At 42.8% G+C, this 24,434-nt stretch overlaps 1 protein-coding gene and 1 long non-coding RNA gene across 2 annotated transcripts in view; both read left to right on the top strand.

Moving 5' to 3' along the window:
• The window catches only part of TGFBR3 (transforming growth factor beta receptor 3), a 111,154-nt gene extending 96,443 nt beyond the window's left edge, over nt 1-14,711 (top strand). The window contains exons 14-16 of the mRNA XM_064455490.1: nt 1,980-2,006; nt 4,068-4,175; nt 10,874-14,711. Coding sequence (XP_064311560.1) covers nt 1,980-2,006; nt 4,068-4,175; nt 10,874-10,992 — 254 coding nt within the window. The 3' untranslated portion in view covers nt 10,993-14,711. The remainder of the gene's footprint in view (nt 1-1,979; nt 2,007-4,067; nt 4,176-10,873) is intronic.
• Nucleotides 14,712-17,371: 2,660 nt separating this feature from the next.
• LOC135313974 (uncharacterized) overlaps nt 17,372-24,434 on the top strand; it is a 62,328-nt gene continuing 55,265 nt past the window's right edge. Inside the window, exon 1 of the long non-coding RNA XR_010373484.1 lies at nt 17,372-17,532. This is a non-coding gene — a long non-coding RNA (uncharacterized LOC135313974). The remainder of the gene's footprint in view (nt 17,533-24,434) is intronic.

Below are 24,434 nucleotides of genomic sequence, written 5' to 3'. Positions count from 1 at the left end.
ATTTCACACACACGTCTCCCCCCACACTAATGAAAGGCAGATGGATGGCCATTTACATGCTAGGAAACATGTGTTCTTCTGTAGAAATAGTCTACCGATGTCATTGTTGAGATTTTTGCTAAGTGTGGAAACTTTAGATTATTATTTCTACAGCAAAAGGAGACAGGTCATAGAAAGGAAATCAGGTGAGCAGCTAACAAGTGCCTCTACCCTACAGAGGTATAGAAAATCGTGATCGTTTCTAAAGGCTGGCTGCTGGTGTTTTAAAATTAGATGCTTTTCCTGGACCTCAAGGATTCCCACTGCTTCTGTGTTGCTCTGAGCAACCCACATTAAAATACATGTAAGAACTGGATCACTGGGGAGAGTTGATAATGGACTACACAGCCTGTCATTAATTACCAGACTTTATATTCTCTGTAGAGAGGCCAATGACAGAACGAGCACGGAAAATTCATTCTCCCCTCAGCTCAGAAGGCATTTTCTTGGCACTTGGGACATGCTAGTGGAGTGTTTGGACAATCTGATAGTGCCCTTACCCATGTTTGTACTGTTCAGTGCTCCTTGGTTTCAGTCCAGCCCTCCTCACAAATCTCACATTCAGTTATGCTTTTGCTGTTGTGTGCGCTTGATGACTTTCCAGCGTATTTGTGCACAGAGCAACACACGTGCCCCCCACGTTCTCACCTGTTTCCTACTACTGTTCCACCTGTTTCCTACCATCCTGCCAAAAGTGATCTGGAAGAGATACTCATGTACTACAACAAGTGACAATAATCCAGTTTAAGAATAAAATGCTTTATTAGATATTGTAGGCACATCTGTCTCGGAGCCTAATTATTTTATAGGACATTGCCGGCAGTTTAGCGCTGCTACGTGGGGTTTAGAAGTTAGAAGCATAGTCTTGGTTTAAGAATGCTTTAAATAAATAAATATATTCATTTTCAGTATTTTTGAGCTGCTGTGTTTACACAGCAATTAATTTTTTTTTTCAGTTGCTAAAGATACAAAAACAAGTATTGGGACGCTGCCTTACCAAATCCTTTTACAGCTGTTGTGCTGAACACACTCAGATATGCCAGAACTTAAATGAGATCCCTAGGTTACTGGGCAATCCAGACACAAACTGCACCTAACCAAACAAGTCCTCAGCTCTGAAGCCAGAATCTCTGGCTCTTCTGCTTGAGGTGGCGTTCTTGGAGAAAGATAAGAGAAGCCAGTTAAGCAAAAGAAGGGAAAATTCATTTTTTTAACAGACGTTTACTTGTCTCTTTCTGTTACATGCTGATAATGATGATGATATTTGATATTCTTGCCAAGAATAATAGCTTTGATATAATAGCTATGATCTTTTGTTACCTATCTATAATTAAAAAACAAAACAAAACAAAAAACCTACCCAACTTCCAAGACTGAATACTGAGTAGGACTCAGGGAAATGTGTGAATCAATACGTTCATGCAATTTGGACAAAGCAGTGTGTATCACGCCATGACTTTTCTTTAGAGGCGATAGCCAGTGTTTGATTTTAAATATTTTTTTTTTCTGGTCATTTAGTGTGCTGGTATCTCATGATTGTGATTAGTGAGCAGTCAGGTGAATGTAATTGCCTTAAAACAGCATTTGCAATCTGTCCTCTTTAAGAGCTCCACATAGGGATAGCTAGAGTTACTGTGGGTCAGACCTGGTGGCACCTGGGTGGGAAAGGTTGCAGTGTCCTTGCCAGCAAAATATATGATGCGTGACTGTTCTGTAGATATGTTCCCCTGAGGAACGATCAATAGAAGAACAGAATTTTTCTGAGCTGAGCAAGATTATTGAATTCAGGCTGGTTTTCCTGAAGTTCCTGGTTTGTAAAAATTACAGTTAATCAGTTAAGCCTTTGTCTGATCAGATCCTGAAAGTTGCTTGCATAGTTTGTAGGCTGTATGTGGAGCTCTGTCTGATTAATGTTTTGTTTGTTTTTGTTTTTAAATTAGATTCTTCCCTTCCAAAGCCAAAGCCACGTAAGTAACTCTTAAACCAATCTCTTTTAAGCCTGAAACTTTTGTCTAGAAAATATTAGATCAATGAAGAAAATTATCTTGAAGCTTTCTGAGCATGTGTGTGTATATTAAATTCTGGGACAGAACACAATTCTGACTGTACTGCTGATCGAGAGATTCCCATCAGCGTTTAGAGGGAAGGGCTGTGACCTTTGGTGTGTGTGAAAATCAAATTTGGGAAAACACCATTGAGAGCTCGTTTGCTGGTACGTGTGTGTGCTCTTTCTCCCTTCTCTACTGAGGCCATTGCTTCCCAGTCCCAGGGTTTCAGCAGCAATGCCATCTCAGGGATCTCCTGTGTCCCACTCTAAGCCTCGCTCCTATCCTGCACCGCAGCTGGCCACATCCCCAGTTACTCTGGCACCAGCCCATGTAGGTCGTGCTGTAGATGAGATCACTGACTTGATACAGATTAATTTCTTTGGTTTTTCTGTTGTCTTGGTGTAGTGAATTAACCAAGGTCAATTACTGACCCAGGAAGGGATAAAAAGGAGAGAAGCAGCGCTAGAAGACAGGTAAAGACAGATAAACAGGAAGGTGAAGATGATTTGTAGCCAAAACCAAGAATGGATGGAGAAAAGGGAAGGTTAGAAGAGGAAGTGCAAAGAAGGTTTTTTCCTCTGCTCCTGTCCCTAGGTCGTTGGGACTAAATGTGCTCAAAATAGCAAGGGGAATGAGAAATTATGCTTCTGCCACTTCAGCCTCCATGTGACTTTCTCCTCTCCACTAAGTTTTCTCCTAGGAGGAGAGGGCAGTGGCTGGTCACTTGTGGAAAAAAGGGTTGAGTTTAGGAGAGTGCCTTTTCTGTTTGCATTTAAAATTACCAGATGTGGCCAAAGGAATCAGAAGTAGTCTCACAGAAGAAATGGGGGGAAAACCTTCTAAGCCACTATCTGTCAGGTGGTACATACACAGACTTGGTCACAGGCACCCAGAAATGGGTCCTGAAGGCCCTGGCCAAGAGGAACTGCTGGAGAAGATGTTTGTCTTAAGGGGGAAAAGGGGAATGACCCTGAGGGTCTGAGGAGCTGTTGGGCTTGGGGGATGGGTGCAGGAACATGTAAAGTGAGGGTGTTGGTTGCGTTTTGAGAACTGAAATTCCACTGGAGGATACTACTGAGAAGATCCAGTCAGCTCATTTCCTGGCCAGCTTACTCAGTCAAATGCTATTCACTGGCCTAAGACATTTTGTGCGCTGGGAGACATTAAAAATATTGAAACTAGAAATCAATTTTGTGAGAAGAAATTTCCCCCAATGATTGCTAAAAGAGTGATGATTATTTTTTGAAGTATTTCTAATCACCAAAAAGAAAAACACAAAAGCCCAAAGCTTCTCTGTTTGGATGGTGGACATTGTGGGGCAATACATCCAGGAACCAGATGCCATTACCCTTGAAATGGTACTGTAAAAGGGTCTCTCCCCTAGAAAGTGATTTGCATGTGTGTGTGATTCTATTTTTGTGTTCTGGAATTAATTTAAGTTATTGAAAGCATTGCCAAATGTGAAAAACAATTGTTTCTATTTATGTTTTCGCTGACTTTTCGCTGGCGTCTCTTCCCTCTTAACAGCAGTTCCGTTCTCCACCTAGATTTCAAACTGAACTTGCAGGAGATGTAGGGGGAAATCTGCTTGACTTTTAGGGCCTTTAAATTAAAAACGCCTTTTGCCAAAAATCTCAGCCTTTTAAAAATACATTTTTAAGATAAATGGATATTTAATTGAAAGCAAGTTATTAACAACCAACTGAAAATGCTTGATTTTTGCAACGTTTTCCAGATTTGGGTGTGCTGAGCTGGGGTTTTGCTTTGTGATGTGGAACAGTTGGTTGGACTGAAGCCAGTCTCTGAAAGCATCACTTCTGTTTCCTTGATGCAAATCTGTTAGGCTGTTCCTTAAAATGGTGCTTAATTCACTATGAATTTTTAAAATATCTTTTCCGGGAAAGTGTAAGGGTGAATTTTTGTAAAATGGCATTTGCCACTGAAAATAAAAAATCCTCATATGTGTGCTTACTTTTGCAGCTGTGTTCTACGGTCTGGACACGCTGACTGTCGTGGGCATTGCCTTTGCGGCCTTTGTAATTGGAGCCCTGCTAACAGGAGCACTCTGGTTTATCTACTCTCACACAGGTCAGTATGAGGGCTCTTACAGACCTCAGTGCAGATCGTGCCGCAGGGAATGCCGTGTGGTCTGAACTCTTGCGAGGTGGGAGGAAAGGGGAGGGGGCCAGCAATGGCTATCCTGGACTTTTTTTTCTTGCTCTCTGTTCTTACTAGGGTGTTTTCCATCAACTCCTCCCATGAGCCTGTTCGTGTGTATCAGCAGATTGATACCCGCCCTTCCCTAAAGGGAGGTGTTATGCATTATGAACATGATTTAAAATTTGCTGAAATAATTTTAAACACAAATTTTGAAAACTCACCTGGGACATGAGTAGAACTGAGTATTTCTGGCTTGTGCATTATCGTCAGTAGCATCTCTGCAAATTTAGTGCAAATTTAGTTAATGTTTCGGTTAATGGATCCCTTTCCGTTCCCATACTCCTTTTCTAAAAATCTTTTTGCAGTTACTAAATTAGGCTGATGTAACTGGGAATGTGATGTGATCAGTACAAGGAGTGGGCCAAATGGCTAAGACAATGCTTTATTTACATAGTCATATTCTGAATATAACTGGATTTGAAAATGTTTCTTGGGCCTTGATCACATAGAATTTTTGCCCCAATTATTTATTCCTCTATTCTTTAACCATTACATTAAATTGGTAGAAGTCATGGGTAATCTCACTCAAATAACCAGGAACGTGCCTGGACTGGTGCAGCCTTTATGCATAGATGATTTTTCAGTATCTCCTCAGAATTTTTTTCCATACTAAATTAAGTTAGCAGAAAGACAATACTGTAATGGAAGAGGGAGTTTTGGGAGCTTTCTGTTGCGTGTAATCTGCAAGGTGGTACAGGCAAAGACTGGACACTGATGGGGACTTGATTTGCAGCATCTGACCTTGGTTGCTTGTGGATGACGGGGAATCTAAGGATTCCTACAGCGTGCTGAACTCCCAGCTACTTCTGCTTTTAATCTCGCAAGATCCTGCCAAGGTCTCTGCGAGGTGGGGAGAACATGAGGTCAACTACTCCAAACCTGTGCAGCTTTAGAGCACTGCAATTCTCCCCGAGCCCACTGCAGGGGTTTTTTTAGCCTCTAGAACCTCATGGAAGCTATTTAGGAGTGAGAATCCAGCCCTGTTGGGTTGGGGCTTCTGTAAATATTATGACCCAGGAGCTTATGTTAATTTGGAAAAAAAGAAAAAAACAAAACCAAAAGCTGTGGGGTTTTTTCCAGTTGGCAGTACAACAACCTTGTATAAGCAGTTTAATACTTCTCAATGCATCAGCTGCGTATGAAGCTTGTTTGGAATTGAGGAAAATGTGGAAAATTTAAAGGTTGTGATAATATGTATAAATAGTATAATTCTGCCTCATATACTACTGAAACATTGTGGAAGAAAAGTAAGTGCAATTTCAATGAGCAGATGGGTAAATTAAGAAGGTAATTTCCAAATAGGTAGCCATTATTAACAAAGAATTAAAACGATTGTTAAATTATGTTGTTGGGCCTACATTTGTGTAAGTTCAATCTCTGTTCATATACAGAACCATCTATAGACAGGTGTGTCAGTAATAAGGGAACCATGGGAAGCCAACATGATAAATCCTTCAGCAGCAATAGGACTTGGAACAATCCCATTCAAAGAATTACATTAACAAAGTGCATCAGTCCTGCTGACCGCATACAAGTAGTGGAGAGGGCGGCTGCTCTGGCTCTGTGTTTGAGAGATGAAAATTAGTGGAGAAAAAGGGCAGGCAAAAAGTAATAAACGAGAAGAAAGGAAGGGCACGTAACTAATCAGATCAGAGAATCACAGACACTAAAAGATGGTAAAAATATCTAGGAAGTTACCTGGTTCAGAGTTTCAAAGTATTGTGAAAGTGAACCTATGTTCCTGTGCACATAATTTTTCTGTGCATAATATCTTCTATCTACAAAGCATAACTTGCAGCAGAGTGCAGTGAAGGCTCTGGCAGGGACGGTCTCTTAGAGGACGACTGCCGTGGCGGACAAGATAATCCAGCTGCAGTGGAAACATTTTAGAGCTGGCTGCAGACTTGTTTTAAAATAAGGAGGGGGGAAAAAGATAATCTAAATTTCATCTACAGAGTGGCTCTCTCTTGCCATTAGAGAATTCATGCATTGCTGAATTGTGTTCTGAAATCTCACCTTTTGTTGCAAGTAGCACTGGGTTTCTAACACATGATATAGACCAAAGGTTGGAAAATATGAGTTCATTCTAAAACTATGTTTTAATGATACTCGGAGCATGCACAAAAGCTACTGCTGGTGAAGAATGGCAACTTGGGATGTGTGAAGTAAGGTATTATTTGCCTTTTGCCAGTAGTAAGAAGGCTTGCTGATATAATTTTATCAGTATGTCTCTACTGGCAGACTCATTCTAGCATGGAGAAAACTTTACATGAATGAGCTCTTTTGTTCATCTAGATAGGTGGTTAACATTAAAACCTCAAACAGTTGATAACAGAAAGGAACTACAAAGTAGAATTTCACCTCCAAATATTGAATAAGGATTGTTGCCTTGGGTTTTTTTTTTGTAGAATCATAGGATCATTAAGGTTGGAAAAGACCTCTAAGATCATCAAATCCACCCGCCAACCCAGCACCCCCAGGCCTCCTAAACCATGCCCTGAAGTGCCACGTCTACACATTTGTTGAACACCCCCAGGGATGGCAACTCCCCCACCTCTCTGGGCAGCCTGTGCCAGTGCCTGACCGCTCTTGCAGTGAAAACATTTTTCCTAATATCCAATCTAAACTTCCCCTGATGCAGTTTGAGGCCGTTTCCTCACATCCTATCACTAGTGACTTGGGAGAAGAAACCAACACCCACCTCAGTACAGCCTCCTTTCAGGTAGTTATAGGGCTTTTGCTGATTTCAGTAATTAAAAATTCAGGAATTTCTGCCAAAGCATCAAAAATGTGCTTTAAAATTCCCTGAAACAGATTAACAGATGTCCCAAGATACACAGATAGTAGAGGAAAAGAGGGGGGAAGCTAGGATTATGGCAACGGAGGAGGAATTTTAGCCAGCTTTTCTCAGGACTCTGTTCTTTCCATCCTTTCTCCAGTCAGTTAAAGGATGTGAAAGACGGCCGAAAGGTTGCCACAGTGGTGTTGGGTCTGCCCAGAGACGACCCAAGAACAAGGGGAAAGTAGCAGAGATTTGCCACAACTAACCCAATTTTCCTGGGAGTCTTACAAAGAACAAGAATGGATGCAGAAACCCTTCAAAATTTAACCGTGTAAATATCTGCCAATGTAATATCTGCCTTAATAGGGATAATTATGTTTGGGAAGAGACATGCACAAGTTTCATTAGTTGATGAGGCTGTTAAACCAAGTAAAGTGAATGCTGTGTTGCAGAAAATATCAGTTGCTTCATTGTCTTCGAAAGCATGCTTTCCTCCTTCTCCAAGCAGTGTTGCAAGTTAACAGGATAAAATGTTCCAAAATCTGAGAAGTTAAAAGCGTCCCTCCTCCCCCACTTCTCCCTTTTTTATGGGATCTGATTTAAAATAAACTAACATAGCAACCAATTATATTTGGCAAATGGAGATAGAAAAGCAAACATTCAGACTTCCTGGACAGGGAGTACAACTGGCAGCTTTCCTAAGTGTGAATAATAAAGTGCATGTTGTCGCATTCAAATGGGTAAAAGCTTGTTTACTGTCAATAGATGAGACACATGTCCATTGCGAGCAGTTCTGGTTCAGTAACGTGAGATACATGAAGCTGTTTACATGAAAAAGACAGATGGGGAATGCCTTTTCAGTGGTAATTTACATTTCTTTACATCCTTTGCATTAATATTCTTTAAAAATACTTCACTACAGATTAGCTAGGTGTCGAGGAAATAAAATGCAGGAAAAATTAGCCAGTCCCAATGTAGTCGCTAGACTGTGTTCATCACGTCACTGCGATTTGGATTATTTTTCCTTGAGGACATTAAGAATTTGTTATTGTTCAACAAGTGATTGTGGTGTATCAGAGCTGCTGATCGCGCTCTAGAAATGAGGCGCTGCAGAGGCAGTTGAATTACAGCGGAGGGAAGGGGGCTCCCATCCCAAACCGAAGGGAAGGTGCCTCCTAAGACGCTTTCCAGAGGAGCCGGGGGGAGCAGAGCAAGCTGTTGGGCTCGCGCGAGGACTCCGGCGCTGCGTTTGTCACTTGGCCATAAAGAAAAACAACATGTGTTTAGCTTATAAATGAATTTATGGTTAAATGCATACATATTGTGTTGGCATGCCGAGGCTGACGCAAAGCTGTGTGCAATCATGTGGTTTGTAAAATGGGTGACAGCGGAGCTGCAAGGAGAGCCGGCGGGAGGGCGCGGGGGCCGGGGGCCCTGCTGGGGGAGCGGAGCGGCCGCCGTCCCTGTGCGTGGCTGTAGCGGTTTCTCCTCCCGCTGCCGGGGCTAGGGGTTCACCAGCTTGCTGTTTTGTGATGTTTGTGTTTGCTTGTTTTAATGAAAGGGAGGTTGCTTATCAGTGCCTTTATAAATGTATCCTGTAGTACAAAAGGAAGACTTGTACGCAAACAACTGGAGGAGAAGGGAGCAAGTCAGGAGGGGAAGAAAACCAAACGAGGTTTATGAAAGCTTTTACAGCATGATGACAGAGACATTGATTTGATGCAGTTTATTCTGATGGGTTGCAAAGCTGTTTTCAATATAAGTTAGAGCTGAAACTCAGTTTATTTTCAAGATGACTGGGAGTAGATTCTGACCTGCTGCATGTGAGCAGAAATCTGCCGCTTATGGACAAGCTACGTAGGTATTTCTTTTATTGGGTAAAATAGAATCAAAGTCTGCTCACAAAGTAAATGCTGGACTAAGTGCTAAATTCAAGAGTGCGATCCTGACCCTCTTCCTAAACATTTCATTGGCCTCCTGGGCGATGTGGTTTAGTGGTTTAGTTTGTTGTTGTTCTGTCCTGCCCCATCCCTTCTATCCTCCCCATTCCTAAACCAGTGGGGTGTAAGGCTAGAGCTGTGCGCCGTGGGGCCTTACGTGCACTTAGAGCTGTGGCTGCGGCACGAGCTAGCAGCGAACCCGCTGGTTTCCATTGCAAAGAGCACTTGCAACCTCTGCTGTGAGAAACCCTCAGACCTCCCTCGTTTGTAGCAGGCCTCTGAATACTGAGCAGCCTGCAGAAGGACACTTTCTGGCCCGAGACACAAAGCGTTAAAGGCACACATCCTCCGCGGCCGCATTCCCGAGGAGCTCCGGGCTCTGGCAGCTGGGCAGCAGCACACAGGGCATGGGGATGTGCCAGAGCAGCTCCCGTGGGAGGAAGCTGGCTCGTCCCGGCTCCGTAACCTGCTGGATGCAGGCTGCGCCTCCAGCCTTCAACCCGTCAGAGGCGATCACTGGGGAACAGGAGCTCCACCAAATCCTGAGAAGGGAAGAAAAATTGGCCCCAGCAGACCTGGCCCATGGTGTCAGGTTTTGGATAACCTAGGGCAATGTGAGCAGATCATCTGTGTCTCTATAAGCTAATGAGGCAGGAGATGTACCAGCCTTTGATTTATCACAGTCATTCCTGCCCACGATCCAACAAAACATTTCCGTCTTGCTCCTTTGCTGGGAAAGCAAGTGTGCTGGTGCTGGCTGCCACGGTTGGTCTGCGGCTCAAGCGGCAGCCGTCTGTCCGTGTTACCGTGCTGAGATCACAGGTTCACATCCTGAGAGATGAGCTCAGGGGAGGGGGCAGCTACAGTGCACATTATGTAAACTTAGCCTTGCCATCTGTTTTGAAGAGACTATGTTGTAATATTACTAAGGTTGGGGATCTGAGTGCTGTAACTTAAAAAAATGCCACAGTTACGGTTTCTTACACAGTCTCAATATCATCTTTTGGGCATTCACATACTGATGCAATTTTTACTTCCATGCTAGTTGAGAGCTGGATTTTTTCCATAGGATCCCAGCCAGGTGTAGAAGGGGTGTGAGGAAAGCAGATGAAAAATCGAGGTTTAATCAGGAGCCATAAATCTGGCTTTAACTCCTGAGCGCTTGATTTGGCAGTCCAAATAACAAAGGGCTTTTAATTTATCATCAGTAAACAATTAACAAGGCATGATGAGTCGTTCTTACTACAGGTTGCAAGTGCTACACATACTGTCGTAGCTATAGGGGAACTTCCTGCATGTTGTATTCAGAGTAAATAAAGTCGAGTTTCCAGGGTAGCCTGTTGGTTTTCTACACGAAGAAAACTGGCCATGTCTCAGGATATGTGGTATCCAGCTGACTGAAGAAAATTGTCTTCAGCTCCACTTTTAGTAAATATGCTGCTCTATAAACTGGCATTTAAACTAAAGCCTACATTTTATTCGCCTTTTTCCATTAAACAGCAAAGCTATAAAGTGGTCTGAGTCATGTAATGGGACCCGTGTGAGTGACAGCTGACAACAGAAGATGGACAGTGTCTATCTTGGCAGTTTCTGTCAGCTGTTTTTTAAATGCTTAAGAAAACAGCAGCATTATTTTCCCGGTGTGCATAGCGATGCTAAGGTGCCAAAATCTAGTAACATTTTCAACAGTACTCGGAGTTCTGTCACCCAAGACATTTATTGCGTGGAAATGCAGACCACCAGAACAGGAGGACTGGGAAGGGGTGGGTTATTGCTTTCAATGACAACTAATATTTTCTATTTTCCTTCTCCCAACGCCCCTTTTTCTCTCCCCTTCACCTCAGGGGAAACAGCGGGAAGGCAGCAGGTCCCTACGTCCCCACCAGCCTCAGAGAACAGCAGTGCGGCGCACAGCATCGGCAGCACCCAGAGCACCCCCTGTTCCAGCAGCAGTGCAACCTAACTCCGGGGGGAACACAGCTGAGGAGCAACATAGGAGTGCAGAGGTTCAAAGGACTGTGTGTGGACATGAGCTTTTTAAAGTTAAAAGGATCGGTGTGGTTGCTTTTGAAAAAAATGAGGAGGGTTTTACTACGGGGCGGGGGGGAGGAAAAAAAAAAAACAAAACTGATTATCTTTTGGGGAAGCCACTGTGTGTGTGAGTGTGAGTGTGTATATGTGCACACAATGCATGGGTAAACACAGCCTGTTGGATCTTCTATAGCATGTTGTACTACATGTGACAAAGCTACTAATTTTACAGTACTGCAACCTGTTCTAGGGGTCCGTGGGCCCTCAATGTGAAATCTATGCCAGTTTGGAAAAATGCTGCTTTGTCTATATGACTTTTTTCTTTCCCTAAACCTTCTCATTGACACAAGGTATTCATTAAGGGATTTCAACAAGTTAAGCAGAACAAAGATGATCTTAGGTCAAAGGATTTCTATTTGTCTAAGCAAGAAAGTTTCAAGGTCAGATCTCCTTGGTTAGTAACATTATATTACTTCAGCTATGTTTAGCCACTTCTGAGTAACCTTTGTTTTGTTAAGCTTACAGCTACAGCATCTCATTTGCTTTCATGTCGTGTTTGCAGCTTCAGGTTTGTTCCAGGTATTTTTGTTTTAATATGCATTGATTTGCTAATTGGACAAGAGCACACTCTAACATTCCCTTTCTTGTTCTCTGGGCCAAAGCTCTTTACTAAAAGATATTTTTTTTTAATCTGCTATACCAAATACAGGCACACACAAAAGTTAAGACAAATAATGTTCTTGTGCACTAACATAGATGTGTGTGTACCTTTAATGGCAATGTCTTTATGCAGATAGGTGTATACCTAAGTATACAGAGCCTAACTTACCACTTTAAAATTGGGAAATCGGCTCAGTGTTCCTTCCATACATAAAATATATAATGCATATATATATATATATATATTAAAAACCCCAGTTGTCTCTTCAGTTTATGATACATAGGTAGAGGAGATAAAGGTGATTTGGTTCTAATCCTTTAGCTAGCCCAAATTCCCTTTGAAATAAGAGATAGTTTTGAGGGCACAAAGAATGTACGGTAGAGCCTGTTGTTTGTGCAGAATACTGCCTATCAGAATGCAGCTGTCCTCTTCAGATAGCTGGTGCAGTTGTTTGTGTCAACCTGTTGTACGAACACTGCAGTCAGGTGGTCCCAAAGTAGTGTCAGAATATGGAAATGGCAGAAAGGTACTAATTATCACAGTATTTTTTTAGTGTCGTTGCCATATCTTGACATGCAAATCAGTGCCAAATGAGAAGAGAAAAAAAAGACACTTTTAATGTGTAATTGTTTGACTGTTATGTTGCCACTTTGTATTTGTAATGTGTTCTACTGATCCTTCTCCTTTGAGGAAAAACGAGCACTGTTTTCCTCTAAAAATGAGACGAGTAACTTTCATTAATTTTAGTGAAGGCTACCTGTGTTCTGCAAGAGGGGAAGGGAATTCATTACACCAGAGTGATAGTCTGCTCTGAAGCCTGAGCTGCAGATCTCTTTTGCTGATTCTACACTTGTGCCTTGCTGATGCCAGGATGGTCGAAGTGCGAGATACGCAATAGATGCAAGAGCCCAGGATCAGGTGGAATATTACCCACTTTAAATCAAATCGGTTACTAATCCTGCAAACATTTATGCGTAGGAGTAACTGCACGCCTCGTCCTTAATAGTACAAGCACGTGCTCAGCTCGACACGTTATGGCTGTTCTCAGAGTCCGTGGAGGTAGTTGGCGTCTAGCTCCACATACAAAAAGCGTTCTCTGCACCAGGCCAATGTGTGGTGCTGGTGACATCGACGGGATTGTCACGTAAGCGTAGTTATCCCCGCGCGTAAGGGTATGCAGGATTGGCTCTGTTACGAGGCGGCGGGACGATGAATGTGCTACCTGTGTGGTTGAAAAGAAAGCGCTTTGCCTAACCTTCAGCAGAATGTATTGTATAAGCATATTCTATGTGTAAAGTCTTTAAAGATGTCTTCAAAGAAGACTAGAGTCTTTAAGTTCAATCATAGCTATATTTTACTACATTAAATTTCTGTATAAAGATATATTTAAATGTTTTAGATAAATGTAAGTTACTCTATATGAAATGTTTAATTTCAATTACTGTGAAATTTACATATTTTGTAAATTCTTTCCCCTGTTTTAACCCTTTCCTTCCTCAGATATTTTAATAAGTAGTTTCTCATAGGAAGTATTAGATCTGGTTGTTGGGATGGACAGGTTGAAAACTTTTCTGTAAAATAGATAATTGTATATTTTTGAGAGAAACAAGCTGAACTTTCAATGGTTTTTATCAAAAAAAACTACTCTAATTTTAAAGTAATTTACAGATTTATATTTACTGTTGGATAAACCAAAAATATGTAAAGATCAAAGATTCAATTTGTTGACTTGTATTTGAAATACAGTTTAAATTAACTGACCTTGGTGTACTCAGCTATTTAATTCAGAAATGTTAATCAATCTGAATTAGTTGTCTATTGGAGGTTACCAAAACTACATGCAATTACTTAGCAGATAGAACAGCCATTTCTGCTCCAGTAAAGAGAGAGAGAGAGAGAGAACCAAACCCGGGCATTCCCAGTTAACAGCTTTATTACAAAAACGTATAGTGCTTTCCAGCAGGCGTTAAGCTGCCTGCAGTTCAGAGCACTGATACACCTATAAGCTCTACTATTATAGCAGCCATTCGTCTTTGCTGCAAGTTTCTGTGTGTGGTGTGGGCAAGCTCCCGAAAGCGTAATGGCAAAGCCACTGCATCCCGCGTCCGTGAAACCTGGTCTGGCCGCGCTGGACCTCACGTGGCAGAGACCCGCGGGGCGTGGAAGGCCAGCGAGACGCTCCTGTCCCAGCGGAGGGTTAAAGCAGGGCTTCGGAGGGAGAGGCTCGGCGATAAATCAACTGCAAAGGAACTTCTTACCTAAGAACGGGAGGATTGGGCTTAAAAGGGACACCTTCTGTCTGTAAAAGCTATTAGTAACATACTTTAAGCTCCAAAGTAGACTGCTCGTTGTGTCGTGCGTCGTCTAATCACTAGCTCTAACCTTTTACAGCATTTTGTGTTGGACATTGCTATATTCGTGTTTCAAGAAGTCAGATCTTTGTGTTAGGCTGTTTTTGTAGCATTTTCCACGTGGAAATGGATTTTGCAAAATGTCTGTAGATGTCGATGATTGTAACCTTCCCCCTGCCCTTTTCTAACCGTTTCTCTCCTATATGTACCATTCTTTCTGTTACGTATATCTACCTCATGCTTCACAAGAAGACTGTACTGTTGGTTGTGCTGTCAGCCATTCATGTGAGGTGACTGTTCTGCCCTGTTGTTTGTCATTCATGGGGATGTTCATAGCGTTATCAGACCTTCGCTGCCATGTTCCTACCAGTTCCAAACACAATATTCTCATTTTCAAATACATAAGTGCATTTCTTTAAGATCCAAATGCCAGATTTTTATTTTTTTTTTTTAATCAAAGAATGGGAGACATTTACTTGCTAATACCTGTGGCCAGTCTGAACACCCCATTTGTGTTTCATATTGCGTTCAGTATTTCAGAGACTTGTGGAAATGCATAGTTGTACAGTTTTTATAACCACAGTGTCATGTCATCTTAGTCTCTTGTGCATAATAAAGTATATATCAATTTATTAATAATTGATGCTGTGATTCATTTCTTTGAAGTTGTACAGAGCCAACAGCAGTAGATCAAGTTCTGTCTCACCGCTGTGCCCTCACCTCCCGTAAACTTCAGTGGGAGTTGTGTGTGTTACGGCAGGATTTGATTTCTGTGTGACCACCTTGATTTTTCTCCTTTCTGTGTTCTTTTATCCATTGGTTTTGGTTGGCTTCTCAGTATTGTGGCTTCTTGCAGAAACCAATGCTGCTGTTCTTCACTCTAATTTGAAGTCCAAAGCTCTGATCCTGCAGGCATTTAGTTGCTGCATGTTGAGACGCAGCCTCAGTCCTGATGTGCACAAAGCCTGGCTTGAGCACAGTCAAGCCTAAGGGTCTGCTGTTAGTCCTCTAGCTGAAGCAGCAGAGCTCCCTTGGGCTGTCGTAGCCTTGACTGCAAGTACGCTGGAGACACGTAAGCAAGGCTGAGATGTGTTTTCATTACTGAAGGGTCTTCCTGTGCTAGAGCAGATAACTTGGCCATGTATCAGCAGGGCAAGGATTTGGGTGTTTACTATCCTGCTTATTGCTTTGCTTCCTGTATTTCATGTGCAAAATATTCTTTATGGGCACTCTGGGGGAGCCAGCCTCAGCGGTATTTCCCTGGGTTATTCAAAGGTTGTGGTTATTAACTCACAAAAGAGAGTTCCCTAAGAAAGGGATCTAAAATGTTTAATGATCACTTTTAAATATCAAGATCCCTTCAGTACAGAAGAGGCTATTAATTAGAAACAGTCGTAAGCTTACATGTTGCCTTACAACTCACGGAGGTGCAGTAGATTTACTGCTTCACAACAACCATATTTCAGTTTCTGCACTAAGGCAATTTTGTTTTCCTTGGGAAAATGAGCTCTGTAGAGCTGACTTTCAGCATAAAAATACTGGACCTGCTCTTCACCTTCACCCTTAATATCTGTATTTTGACTGAAACATGGTGTGAAAGCATGATCAGTGTCTCATATGAGGAATTAATTTTAAAATGCAATTATGAGCCAATAAATGGTATATTTGCATGAGTATTTCAGACATTAAGAAGTAAGAGTCCTGCCATATTATAGAATAAGCATCAACGTTGTGCGTGTTTGTTTGTGCCAGGCATTCGTGAGTGAAGCAAACACTTGGAGAGTCAAAAAATACCAAGTGCCAGTTTCGGGAAGAACACAGTCCAGAGCTTTTCTATTTTAAACAGAATTCCATTTATCACAGTGTTCCCTTCAAGACAATATAAAAGGGAAAGGAGCCAATATTTTGATACATTTTCACAGCTGTCACTTTGTAATTGTAAAGCAGATATTTATGAGGCTGGAAGTCCGTTTACGGCTTGGTTTTGGTACTGGATTCTCAGATCTCCGGCCCTAGAGCTGGCCTTGCGAACCTGTGTGCGTTTATACAGTGTTTGAATTCTGTGCATAAGAAAGGTCAAATTACATCACTTCGCCTACCCAAAGAAGGTTGTGGCTTAAATTACATTTTTATAGAGTCTCATTTGCTGGAAGCCTTCAGGGACTCGCTGCAACACATCCAGAAGATGATGTGCACCGAGGTGGCTCCAGGCCTGCTGTGCAGCCCGTCTCGCCTGCCCGGCTGGCATTTAGGTATGGGCTGTGCTGCAGTTTTACTGTGTTTAGGAAAGAGGAGTCGGTTTACAGATAGTTGAGGAAGAAAAGCAGCACAAAAATTGTTACTCTTGCGCTTTTTAAAAATGACAAATCTTTTTCCATCCAATTATTTTGGCATGTATATCTGAAGAATTGGTTAAAAAATATTTGGGTGGAGTCTCTATTTCACTCTGCTGTTACTTAATGCTACTTGTAAACTGCCAGCTCTACTAAAGAACATACTGTACTGACAAAAAACTAAACCAGTATTTTAAAAATCAGAATATTAGTGTTAAGAAGAGGGAGCTGGTTGTATTTAAAGATGCTTTAAGGGGCTCAGCAAACTCACTGTATTGTCAGCCATGTAAATTTTCTACGGTATGCCTGCTAAAATCAAAGTGCAATTGCTGCAAGAGACTCTGGGGTTCCCAGTTCTCTAAGCATTTAACTTCCAGATTTGCTTTGTAAATGGGGTGAAAGGATCAGAAAGTCCTCACTCTGTCCTTCAGGGCAAGCAGGGATATCCCATGGGGTCATAAGAGCTTGGGATGTAAGGAAAGTTGTTGCTCTACACGGTATTTTTATTAGTCCGTGATTCTAAAAGTGATTAGTAACATTAGCTGTTAAGAATGGAATATAAAATAAACGGGAAGATTTAAAAGGATCATACACACAGCAGGAATATTTAGGTTTTCACAAAACTTTTGAGTGCCAAAACATGTCATAGAAAATTTAAATCACTGGGAGGAAACTGTAAAATGGCATGAAGGAAGCAGTTAGAAAGTGTCTGGAAATGGGAGGCTGAAGACTCGTGCCACGCTTTGGCCTGGAAGGAGCCGGAGCTGGCGGGCTTCCAGGGCCGACCTGCCCCCAGAGCGCGGAGGGCCTTCGGGGTGGGACGTCACCTGTCACCAGGAACCCGCAAAGTGTTAGGTGTCAGCAAACCGAGCAGGATTATTATTAACAAGACTTGCGGTGTTTGGAGTACGTGTATCCTTGTGATACGTCCTTAAGGGTAACAGACTTTTTCAGACAAATAAGCTTTTTGTGTAAGCTAAGCAGCTCTCTCTGCCTTTTGCTTCAGGAAGAAGGGCAATGAAATACAAAAGGCTCTGGTGAGGAGCCACTAAAGCAAATGACAAACCGCAGCGCTGACGCTTGGGATGGTCAGATGGCTCACATTCACGTTGCAAGGAGGAGGACAGGTAAAGCGCTGGTCCTGCCTTCTGAGGAACGCCTCCACTCTCTAGGAGTTTGAAATAAAAATGTCTCTCATGAATGAGAGCAAACTTCTCTGCCAGGCTCACGGTGGGGCAGGCAGGCGGAGGGGTGGCCCTACCGCGGGTCAGGGTGAGACCTGTGGCTTCTCAGGTGGGCTCAAAATGGCAGCGCGGGGCTCAGCACTGTCCCGAGAGGGTTTTGTGGTGAGAGGGGAGGCAGCTGCCAGCATGGGGGTGCTGGGGGACGGCTGGGGGTGCACAGCAGCTCCTTGGGGAATGCAGGTGTTCAGGAGTAGATTTGAAAGAGGATGGCCATAATAGTCCCTGTATGGCCAGTGAGAGTGTGTGAGGTGAAAGGCGGAGTTGTTGTGAAGGTTTTTTGACAAAATTAAATATTGCGGTTGCAATATTATTTAAAAGATGCACATGGGTGTTGGTGGGGAGGGAGGATGACTCAGATTTTTAGCCCGATAGTTAAATTACCATGTGACTAAACCACTGTGCAGGCCCCTGCGCCCTCTGGGGCAAGGGACGGCTCTGTACAGCATCTCTGCGTGCAGGTGGCATCTACGCAGCCTGGGGCTCTAGTCACAAAACAGACCTGCCCTCACTCTTTTAAGTGAAAAGAGACCCAAAGGTGGGGTTTGGATCCCAATCCTCCGACAAATCATGTCAAATCCTCTTTTAGAGCGACAAAGCATGCTTGTCAGGCAGCCCCGGCGCACAGGGCAGCATGGACAAGGCAGGCTACTGCAAGTGCCAGATGGTGAAGGGTGCTGAAGGTGGTCAGTAAAGAGAGGCAGGAGCAGTTATAGAATGACAAACACCTGCATAAAGAAGAAGGTGGGGCTGTATTGTTATTTTACATAGACTTAAGCTGACGGTGCCCTCAGTCTGATGATGTGGGGAGGCGATGTTGGTAATTAAGGATGGAAAAAGGAGGGAATCCACAATGAGATTATTGTCAAGTTGTTTGACAGAGAAAGTTGGATCGATGCTGTGATTACGAGTATTGTAGCATGAGAAGCAGAGTGTGCTGGTTTTGTCCGGAGAGGGCTGAGGGATGATTACACTGGAAAGTGTGTACCCTGCTGACTCGCTTTGTACCATTACAAAGCCAGAGTAAGTACACCCATGTTTTTACTGGCAGTACTTAGTTAATCTTTCTATGACTTCCCTCAAATGTGTGTCCCTGAAGTGAGTCATGCTTTACTAGATGTTAGACAACAAGGGTCTGTCATAAACCATGAGACTTTTGCCGGGCCGGCTGCCTGGCCCTTCTCCTGTCCCCGTGGGCTGTGGAACACACAGGCTGATCTGCTCTGCAGACAAGGAGCGATTTCTCCTGCTCGGGTCGTGCCCATCACCTGCATCATGGGACGAACTACCGGGGAGGCCATAGTTATATTGGGAACTTCACAAATCTGGTTCTGACAAGGCATTGTCTACGGTTAATTTTGTTTTCTGCATTAATGGTAGAAGTGGGGTTACGCCAAGCTAATTCCAGAAGATTTCTCCATTGCATGCTTTGGTCAACTTTCATTTATGGCACTGCTCTTTCATTCAAAGGAAAAAAATTAAAAGCTTAAATAAAAATTTGCGTCATAGGCTAAGAATAAAATATGTTGAAAGTCAGACCTCATACTTCTAGAGTGCATACTTCTTAGCCAATATCCGGTTAAACAACTGTGAACCAAGAACAAATTTGCTATTCTCTCTTTTAGAAGCTGTGAGAAATCTTAATTACTGTGTTTATTTGAGTAAGGACAAATAGTATGGTTACACGGACCCCAGCTACATTTTTATAGCTTTCCTGCACTTTTGTTGAGCAAGCAAAAGCAAAGAGACAAAGCTGTGATTCCAAAAAGCTAGGTAGTCGTGCATTTCTGTTTTTAAATATAAATACACATGTGTATTCGAACATACACCATTCCACCTAGCAGTGGGAGAGCTCAAGAAGGGAAAGTGCCAATGCGTATGTTAGAGGACAAACGCACGTGGACATGAATAGTGCAGAAAGCATTTAGAGTATGCAAGCTGGTGCTCGTGCGAACACGCGTTTTACATCTGGAGATACGAATCAATTGTGCTTTCAAAATCTTAAAGGTCCGGTCTCTTTGCTTCGTTCAGGCAGTCCGGGGAGCCATCAGCTGTGCTTCCACCATGGCCGCTGGAGGCAGGCAGTCCCTGAGGCTCACTCAGCACACCTTGCCTGTCTCCTGCATGGGCACTGGGGAGAGCCTAGAGGAATGCCATTCCCAGCTGAGCTCCTGAAGCTGACTGAGGTCAATCTGGATGTCCATCTTCTCTAGGCAGCGTTGCTCAGGTTGGGGGGCAGCTCTTATAAAAATCATGTAGTTGAATGGGAACGAACTGATAAATTCTCAGAGCTTATGTGTGCTGGTGGTGTCAGTGTAGACACACAATGATGTAAATTTATTTTGAAACAATCAACGAAGGTAACAGTTACATGGAAGGAGGCTAGAGGAGGTCAGGGTCACTGCCATGCAGGTATGCAGCTTCTGTCTCTAGGCAGGATAACTCAAGTGTTGCCTCCTGCTTACAAAGCTTTAAGAAGATTTCTCACTGCATTGAAAGAAACCAATGTGTGTAGAACTGGAGGCGCTTGCCAGCATCCGGGTTCAATGCCACATTTGAAGGAAAAAAGTCTGTTGTTATTCAGAGTCCATATTTCATTTTTAGAGCAAACTAAGGGCCGGATTCTCAGCTGGTATGAACCTGCTCCCTCGCCTTCAGTCAAATCGTGTCTGTTTACACCAGCAGAGCATCTCTCAAACTCATACGCTGTTCTTTAGCACTGAATAACAGAATTATAATCTGGCAAGCAGCCAGTCTGAACAGCTGCCAGTGTACTTCAGATCCAAAGATGATTCCTTGAACCCCAGCTCTTCCCCCCTTCTTTAGACTTTTATTGAAAACAGGACCTATTCCCTAGTCTCTCAAGTCATACTTCTTGCAACTCTAGTTCAGCACACTACCCGCTTTCTCCAAACATCTGAGTTACGCTCTGCGGCCGTAAAGCCTTTTCCCTCAATTCCAGTCAGCATTAAAGGCTCTTCTTTCCAGCTGAGGGTCTGACAACTGCAGCACTGGTCCTCCTGTTTGCATTTAAGTCAAGAAGGCTCACATTTCAGATCAGCCAGTGCAAAATGCCATACTCTTTTCTTAAAAATACACGTCTTCTGAGCAGGGTGTGCAAGGCAGCAACGCACTAGAGCTATTCTGGCTTCAATGAATTGTGTAGGTTTTACTATAAAAACCCCTAAAGAAGGTTGGAGCGGGTGTTCCGGGCAGTGCACATGCAAAAGCATGAAAAATAATGTGTTAATTGGTCACACTGCGTCGCAGCACATGTGCTGTGGTACTCCACAGCAAAGCCCACGGGCCCTCCCTGACACCGCGAAGGCCTTGGTGGTTCTGCACCTGATCACAGCACACAGAGGGCGACGCTTGAGCCCTCTTCCCTCACGGAGGAGTTGTGGGCTTGCCCAGCCAAGTACACCATGATATATTTGACGTGTTTTCTTTCTGGAGTAAGATCACTCTTGTGAATGGAGAGGAATGCTGCTGATGTGCAGAGCACTGGGCTGTGTTTCCCAGGTGCTGTCACTTCTGAACTTGTGAAGCCAAACAGCTTCCAGGCTGCCGACGGGCTCGCTCCTGACAAGGGTGACAGCCGTCAGTGGGCCGCTGCTGCTCTTGTGTCTCTTTTCTAAGCCACACTTGGTTAGGCTTCCAAGGAAAATGCTAGCATTAGTCATACGTGAATCAGCTGTAACTATCCCACCCACTATAAACCCTATTCACGTTGCCTGATTCCAGATGTTTTTAACTGGCAACCACTTTAAAGTGTGTTCACGCTCTGGCGGGGACAGGGCTAGTTAGCACTGCGTGTGATGAAGCCCACTTACCAGCGAGGCTTAAAAACCCTTTCACTGATCCAAGTTTTCAGGAGGATTTCTTTCTCTTTTCCCCTTGAGCTCATTGCCATTCCTGCATCGAGGGCTGTCCGTTCCCACTTCTGAGCATGCTTTTTGGACAAAGCAACCACATCTCTAGCTTGACACTTTTGCCTTTGTTTTCTGGAAGAGAGTTTGTAGGTTAGGTGACCTCACAGGAGATGCAGAAGTAGCATGTGGCGTTTGAGCACTTTAATATTAAAGAAATATTTCCAGAAAACTGTCTGCAAACTGACTACAACTTGCATTCAGGGCTCATCAAATGCCCTGAAATAGCAACCAAAATAGTAAAATCACACACTGCTCTTAGACAAGTAGTAAGTAGGAAAGGAAAAAAAAAGCTATTTGGGCTAATTATGTTGGTTGTGTTGAACCCTTTGGGGAGGATTTTAAGTTTATGGAAAGAAATTGCTGTCCGGTTCTGTAAATACAGACATGTGAAGCTGTTGCACAGTGCTAAAATTATTTTTTAAGGAATTAGAGTAGTTCTTTTATCAGTCATCAAGTTGAACGAAACCACTCTTCATGTATCATGGGCTATGCTTTCAGCACACTGTGATTCATTGTCCAGGACTAAGATATTGCAGAGATGTTCTGTGAACTTCTCATCTTTCCTAGGACTGACTGCCCTAGAAGTACACATCGTGTGACCCCTGGCAAAAGGGTTATACAATGTGTGCTTCAAACTCAGCCCTGACCAAGTCTTTCATGGGAAATCTTGCATTTTCCCTGAAACTGTTTTATTTTCCTGAAGACTTCTAGTGCTAAAATTAAGCCTATTTTAAACTGCTTTGCTGAATTACATCACACAACTTTATGCCTCTGTCTGTGAACTCAGACACGTACTGGCAGCCAGCTGAGGAAATGTCACACCTTTGTTTTGTTCTTCTGAAGGACTTGATAACTGCGTGTGGATGTCATTAGGACAGTAAAAACAGGCTCAGGGAAGGGTTGTCCATTTCTTTTTTTCTTGAAGAAGATTGGTTGATCAAAGCTCGCATTTAAAACCTGCAAAAACATCAGTTTTTACTCTCCGTAACACAGTAATAAAAACCTTTCACTGGTGATGCTAATTAAGAAAAACATTTCTCCGTGGCAGTGTTTTTCCTTTGATGTTCCTATCAGGCCAATGCAAACAGGCAAATGCCAGAGAGCTGAAACCGTATTGCCTACCAGCATGTCCGTAGTACCTAATATCGCAGGGCTGTTTTCCAACCAAGGCACGTGGGGGTTTGTGTATAAATTTTTGGAGCCCTAGTGGGAATTTCCCACGTAAACCTCTCTCTTGTCAATCAGTTGAGCAATTGGCTCTTTACTGTTATTCTCTGTTTATGTACCTCACGGTTTGAGTTCCTTTTGCAATAAAAGTTTCTTGAGATAATTTTCTTTCTTTTTAAATCCTGATCATGACAGAGAAGTCTTAGCAGCCTATTTCTTGTTAGTTGTTGTTATTCATGCTACTCCAGGTACGGCAATACAGTGGAACTACCTTTAGAATGAAAGGTTCACACATTGTAAATTAGACACAGAATATATCTATTTAGGCCACCTTGCCTGCGTGTCTGAGAGATCTGGAGGTTTGATGCGGATTTTTTAGCATAGAGTAACCGCTGCTTTCTGTGACACAACTCCTGATTATTACCTGAGTGAGTCAGATTCTGGTATCCAGATGCAGGAAACTCAGAGCTGATCTTGATAGGTCTAAACCCAGGGATTTGGGGACAGTTTATTATACTGCCTGATATTTATCCAAATCTACTTTAAGCCCTTTGGGGGCAGCTGTTATCTGCTCTGTTTCATTTAGGCATCAGTTCTCAAGAATTATGTTCCCCAGCCAAAATGCCATTCAGGAAAGATAACCTTGAACTTCCTATGGAGCAATGTAAAGCACTCCACGGGCACAGTGCCGTGGAGAACCCAGCTCTGCCAGTAACCCTGCCAAGGCATTTAACTTTTCTCTGCCTCGCTTTTCTTTCACATGAGGCTTTCACATCCGCTTTAGTGCATTAAAGATGATGCACATCTGAGAACTGACATTCCAAGAGGGGGGTGGTGTCTCTGTTCTACTTTAACTACTTCAGCAATCTGCATGAAAATGTTAAAGGTTAAAACACTTTGCTGTTAAATGTTTTCTAACTTTTCTTGCTGAAAGATACATTTTGCCAGGTTAAAAAAAATGCAGTCCTTCACTATATTCTTAAAGCATTATAAGACATTTTCCCTAAAATTTTGAAGTATGGGTTTCTTGTTCCTATTGTTAATTCGCTTTCCCCATGCAATCTGCAAAGATGAAACAGTGAAATACTCAGTACTGTTTCCTACTGCAAACAACAGCATGAATTAGAAATAAATGAGGCAATTTTATCACTAACAACAGGTATGTCCATGAAGAAGTGGAACTCAGAAGTTGTTATTTTAGGGACACAATCCCTTTATTGACAAAGCTGACTTTTTGGGGGTTTAGATACTGTTCACTTCTGAATACTTAAGCTACATTAAAGGAGAGTACATAGGATGTAGGAGGTTATTCTTCCTCTTTTTCTGCTCCGGGTTATCATCCGGTGTGTTTACGGGACAGTTCATCTGTCACAACACGCAGAATTTGTGGAAGAGTGAATCTGCACAAGTGTTAAATGTCAGACTGTAAACTAAACACTCCCAGGAATGGGAGGTATCATGAAGGGATTCATGTGGTGAGGAAACACCGTTGCCCAGGGTAAACTTGAAACAACCGTGTTTTGTTAACTCCATATTTCAAAACTAGTTGCGTGCTCTGAGATTACTTTGGCTCTGAGTGATTAATGCCGTGCCCTATATTACTTAATAAGCTTTTCACTCTTGTGTAGAAGAACGTTGTGTAGATGCTGGACGTAGAAAATATCCCAGCTTAATAAAGTTGATTTGTAG

Source organism: Phalacrocorax carbo, chromosome 6, assembly GCF_963921805.1.
Source record: "Phalacrocorax carbo chromosome 6, bPhaCar2.1, whole genome shotgun sequence".
Lineage (NCBI taxonomy): Eukaryota > Metazoa > Chordata > Aves > Suliformes > Phalacrocoracidae > Phalacrocorax > Phalacrocorax carbo.
The sequence above is the reverse complement of the archived record's forward strand: the minus strand, read 5'-3'. Positions and strand labels throughout refer to the sequence as shown.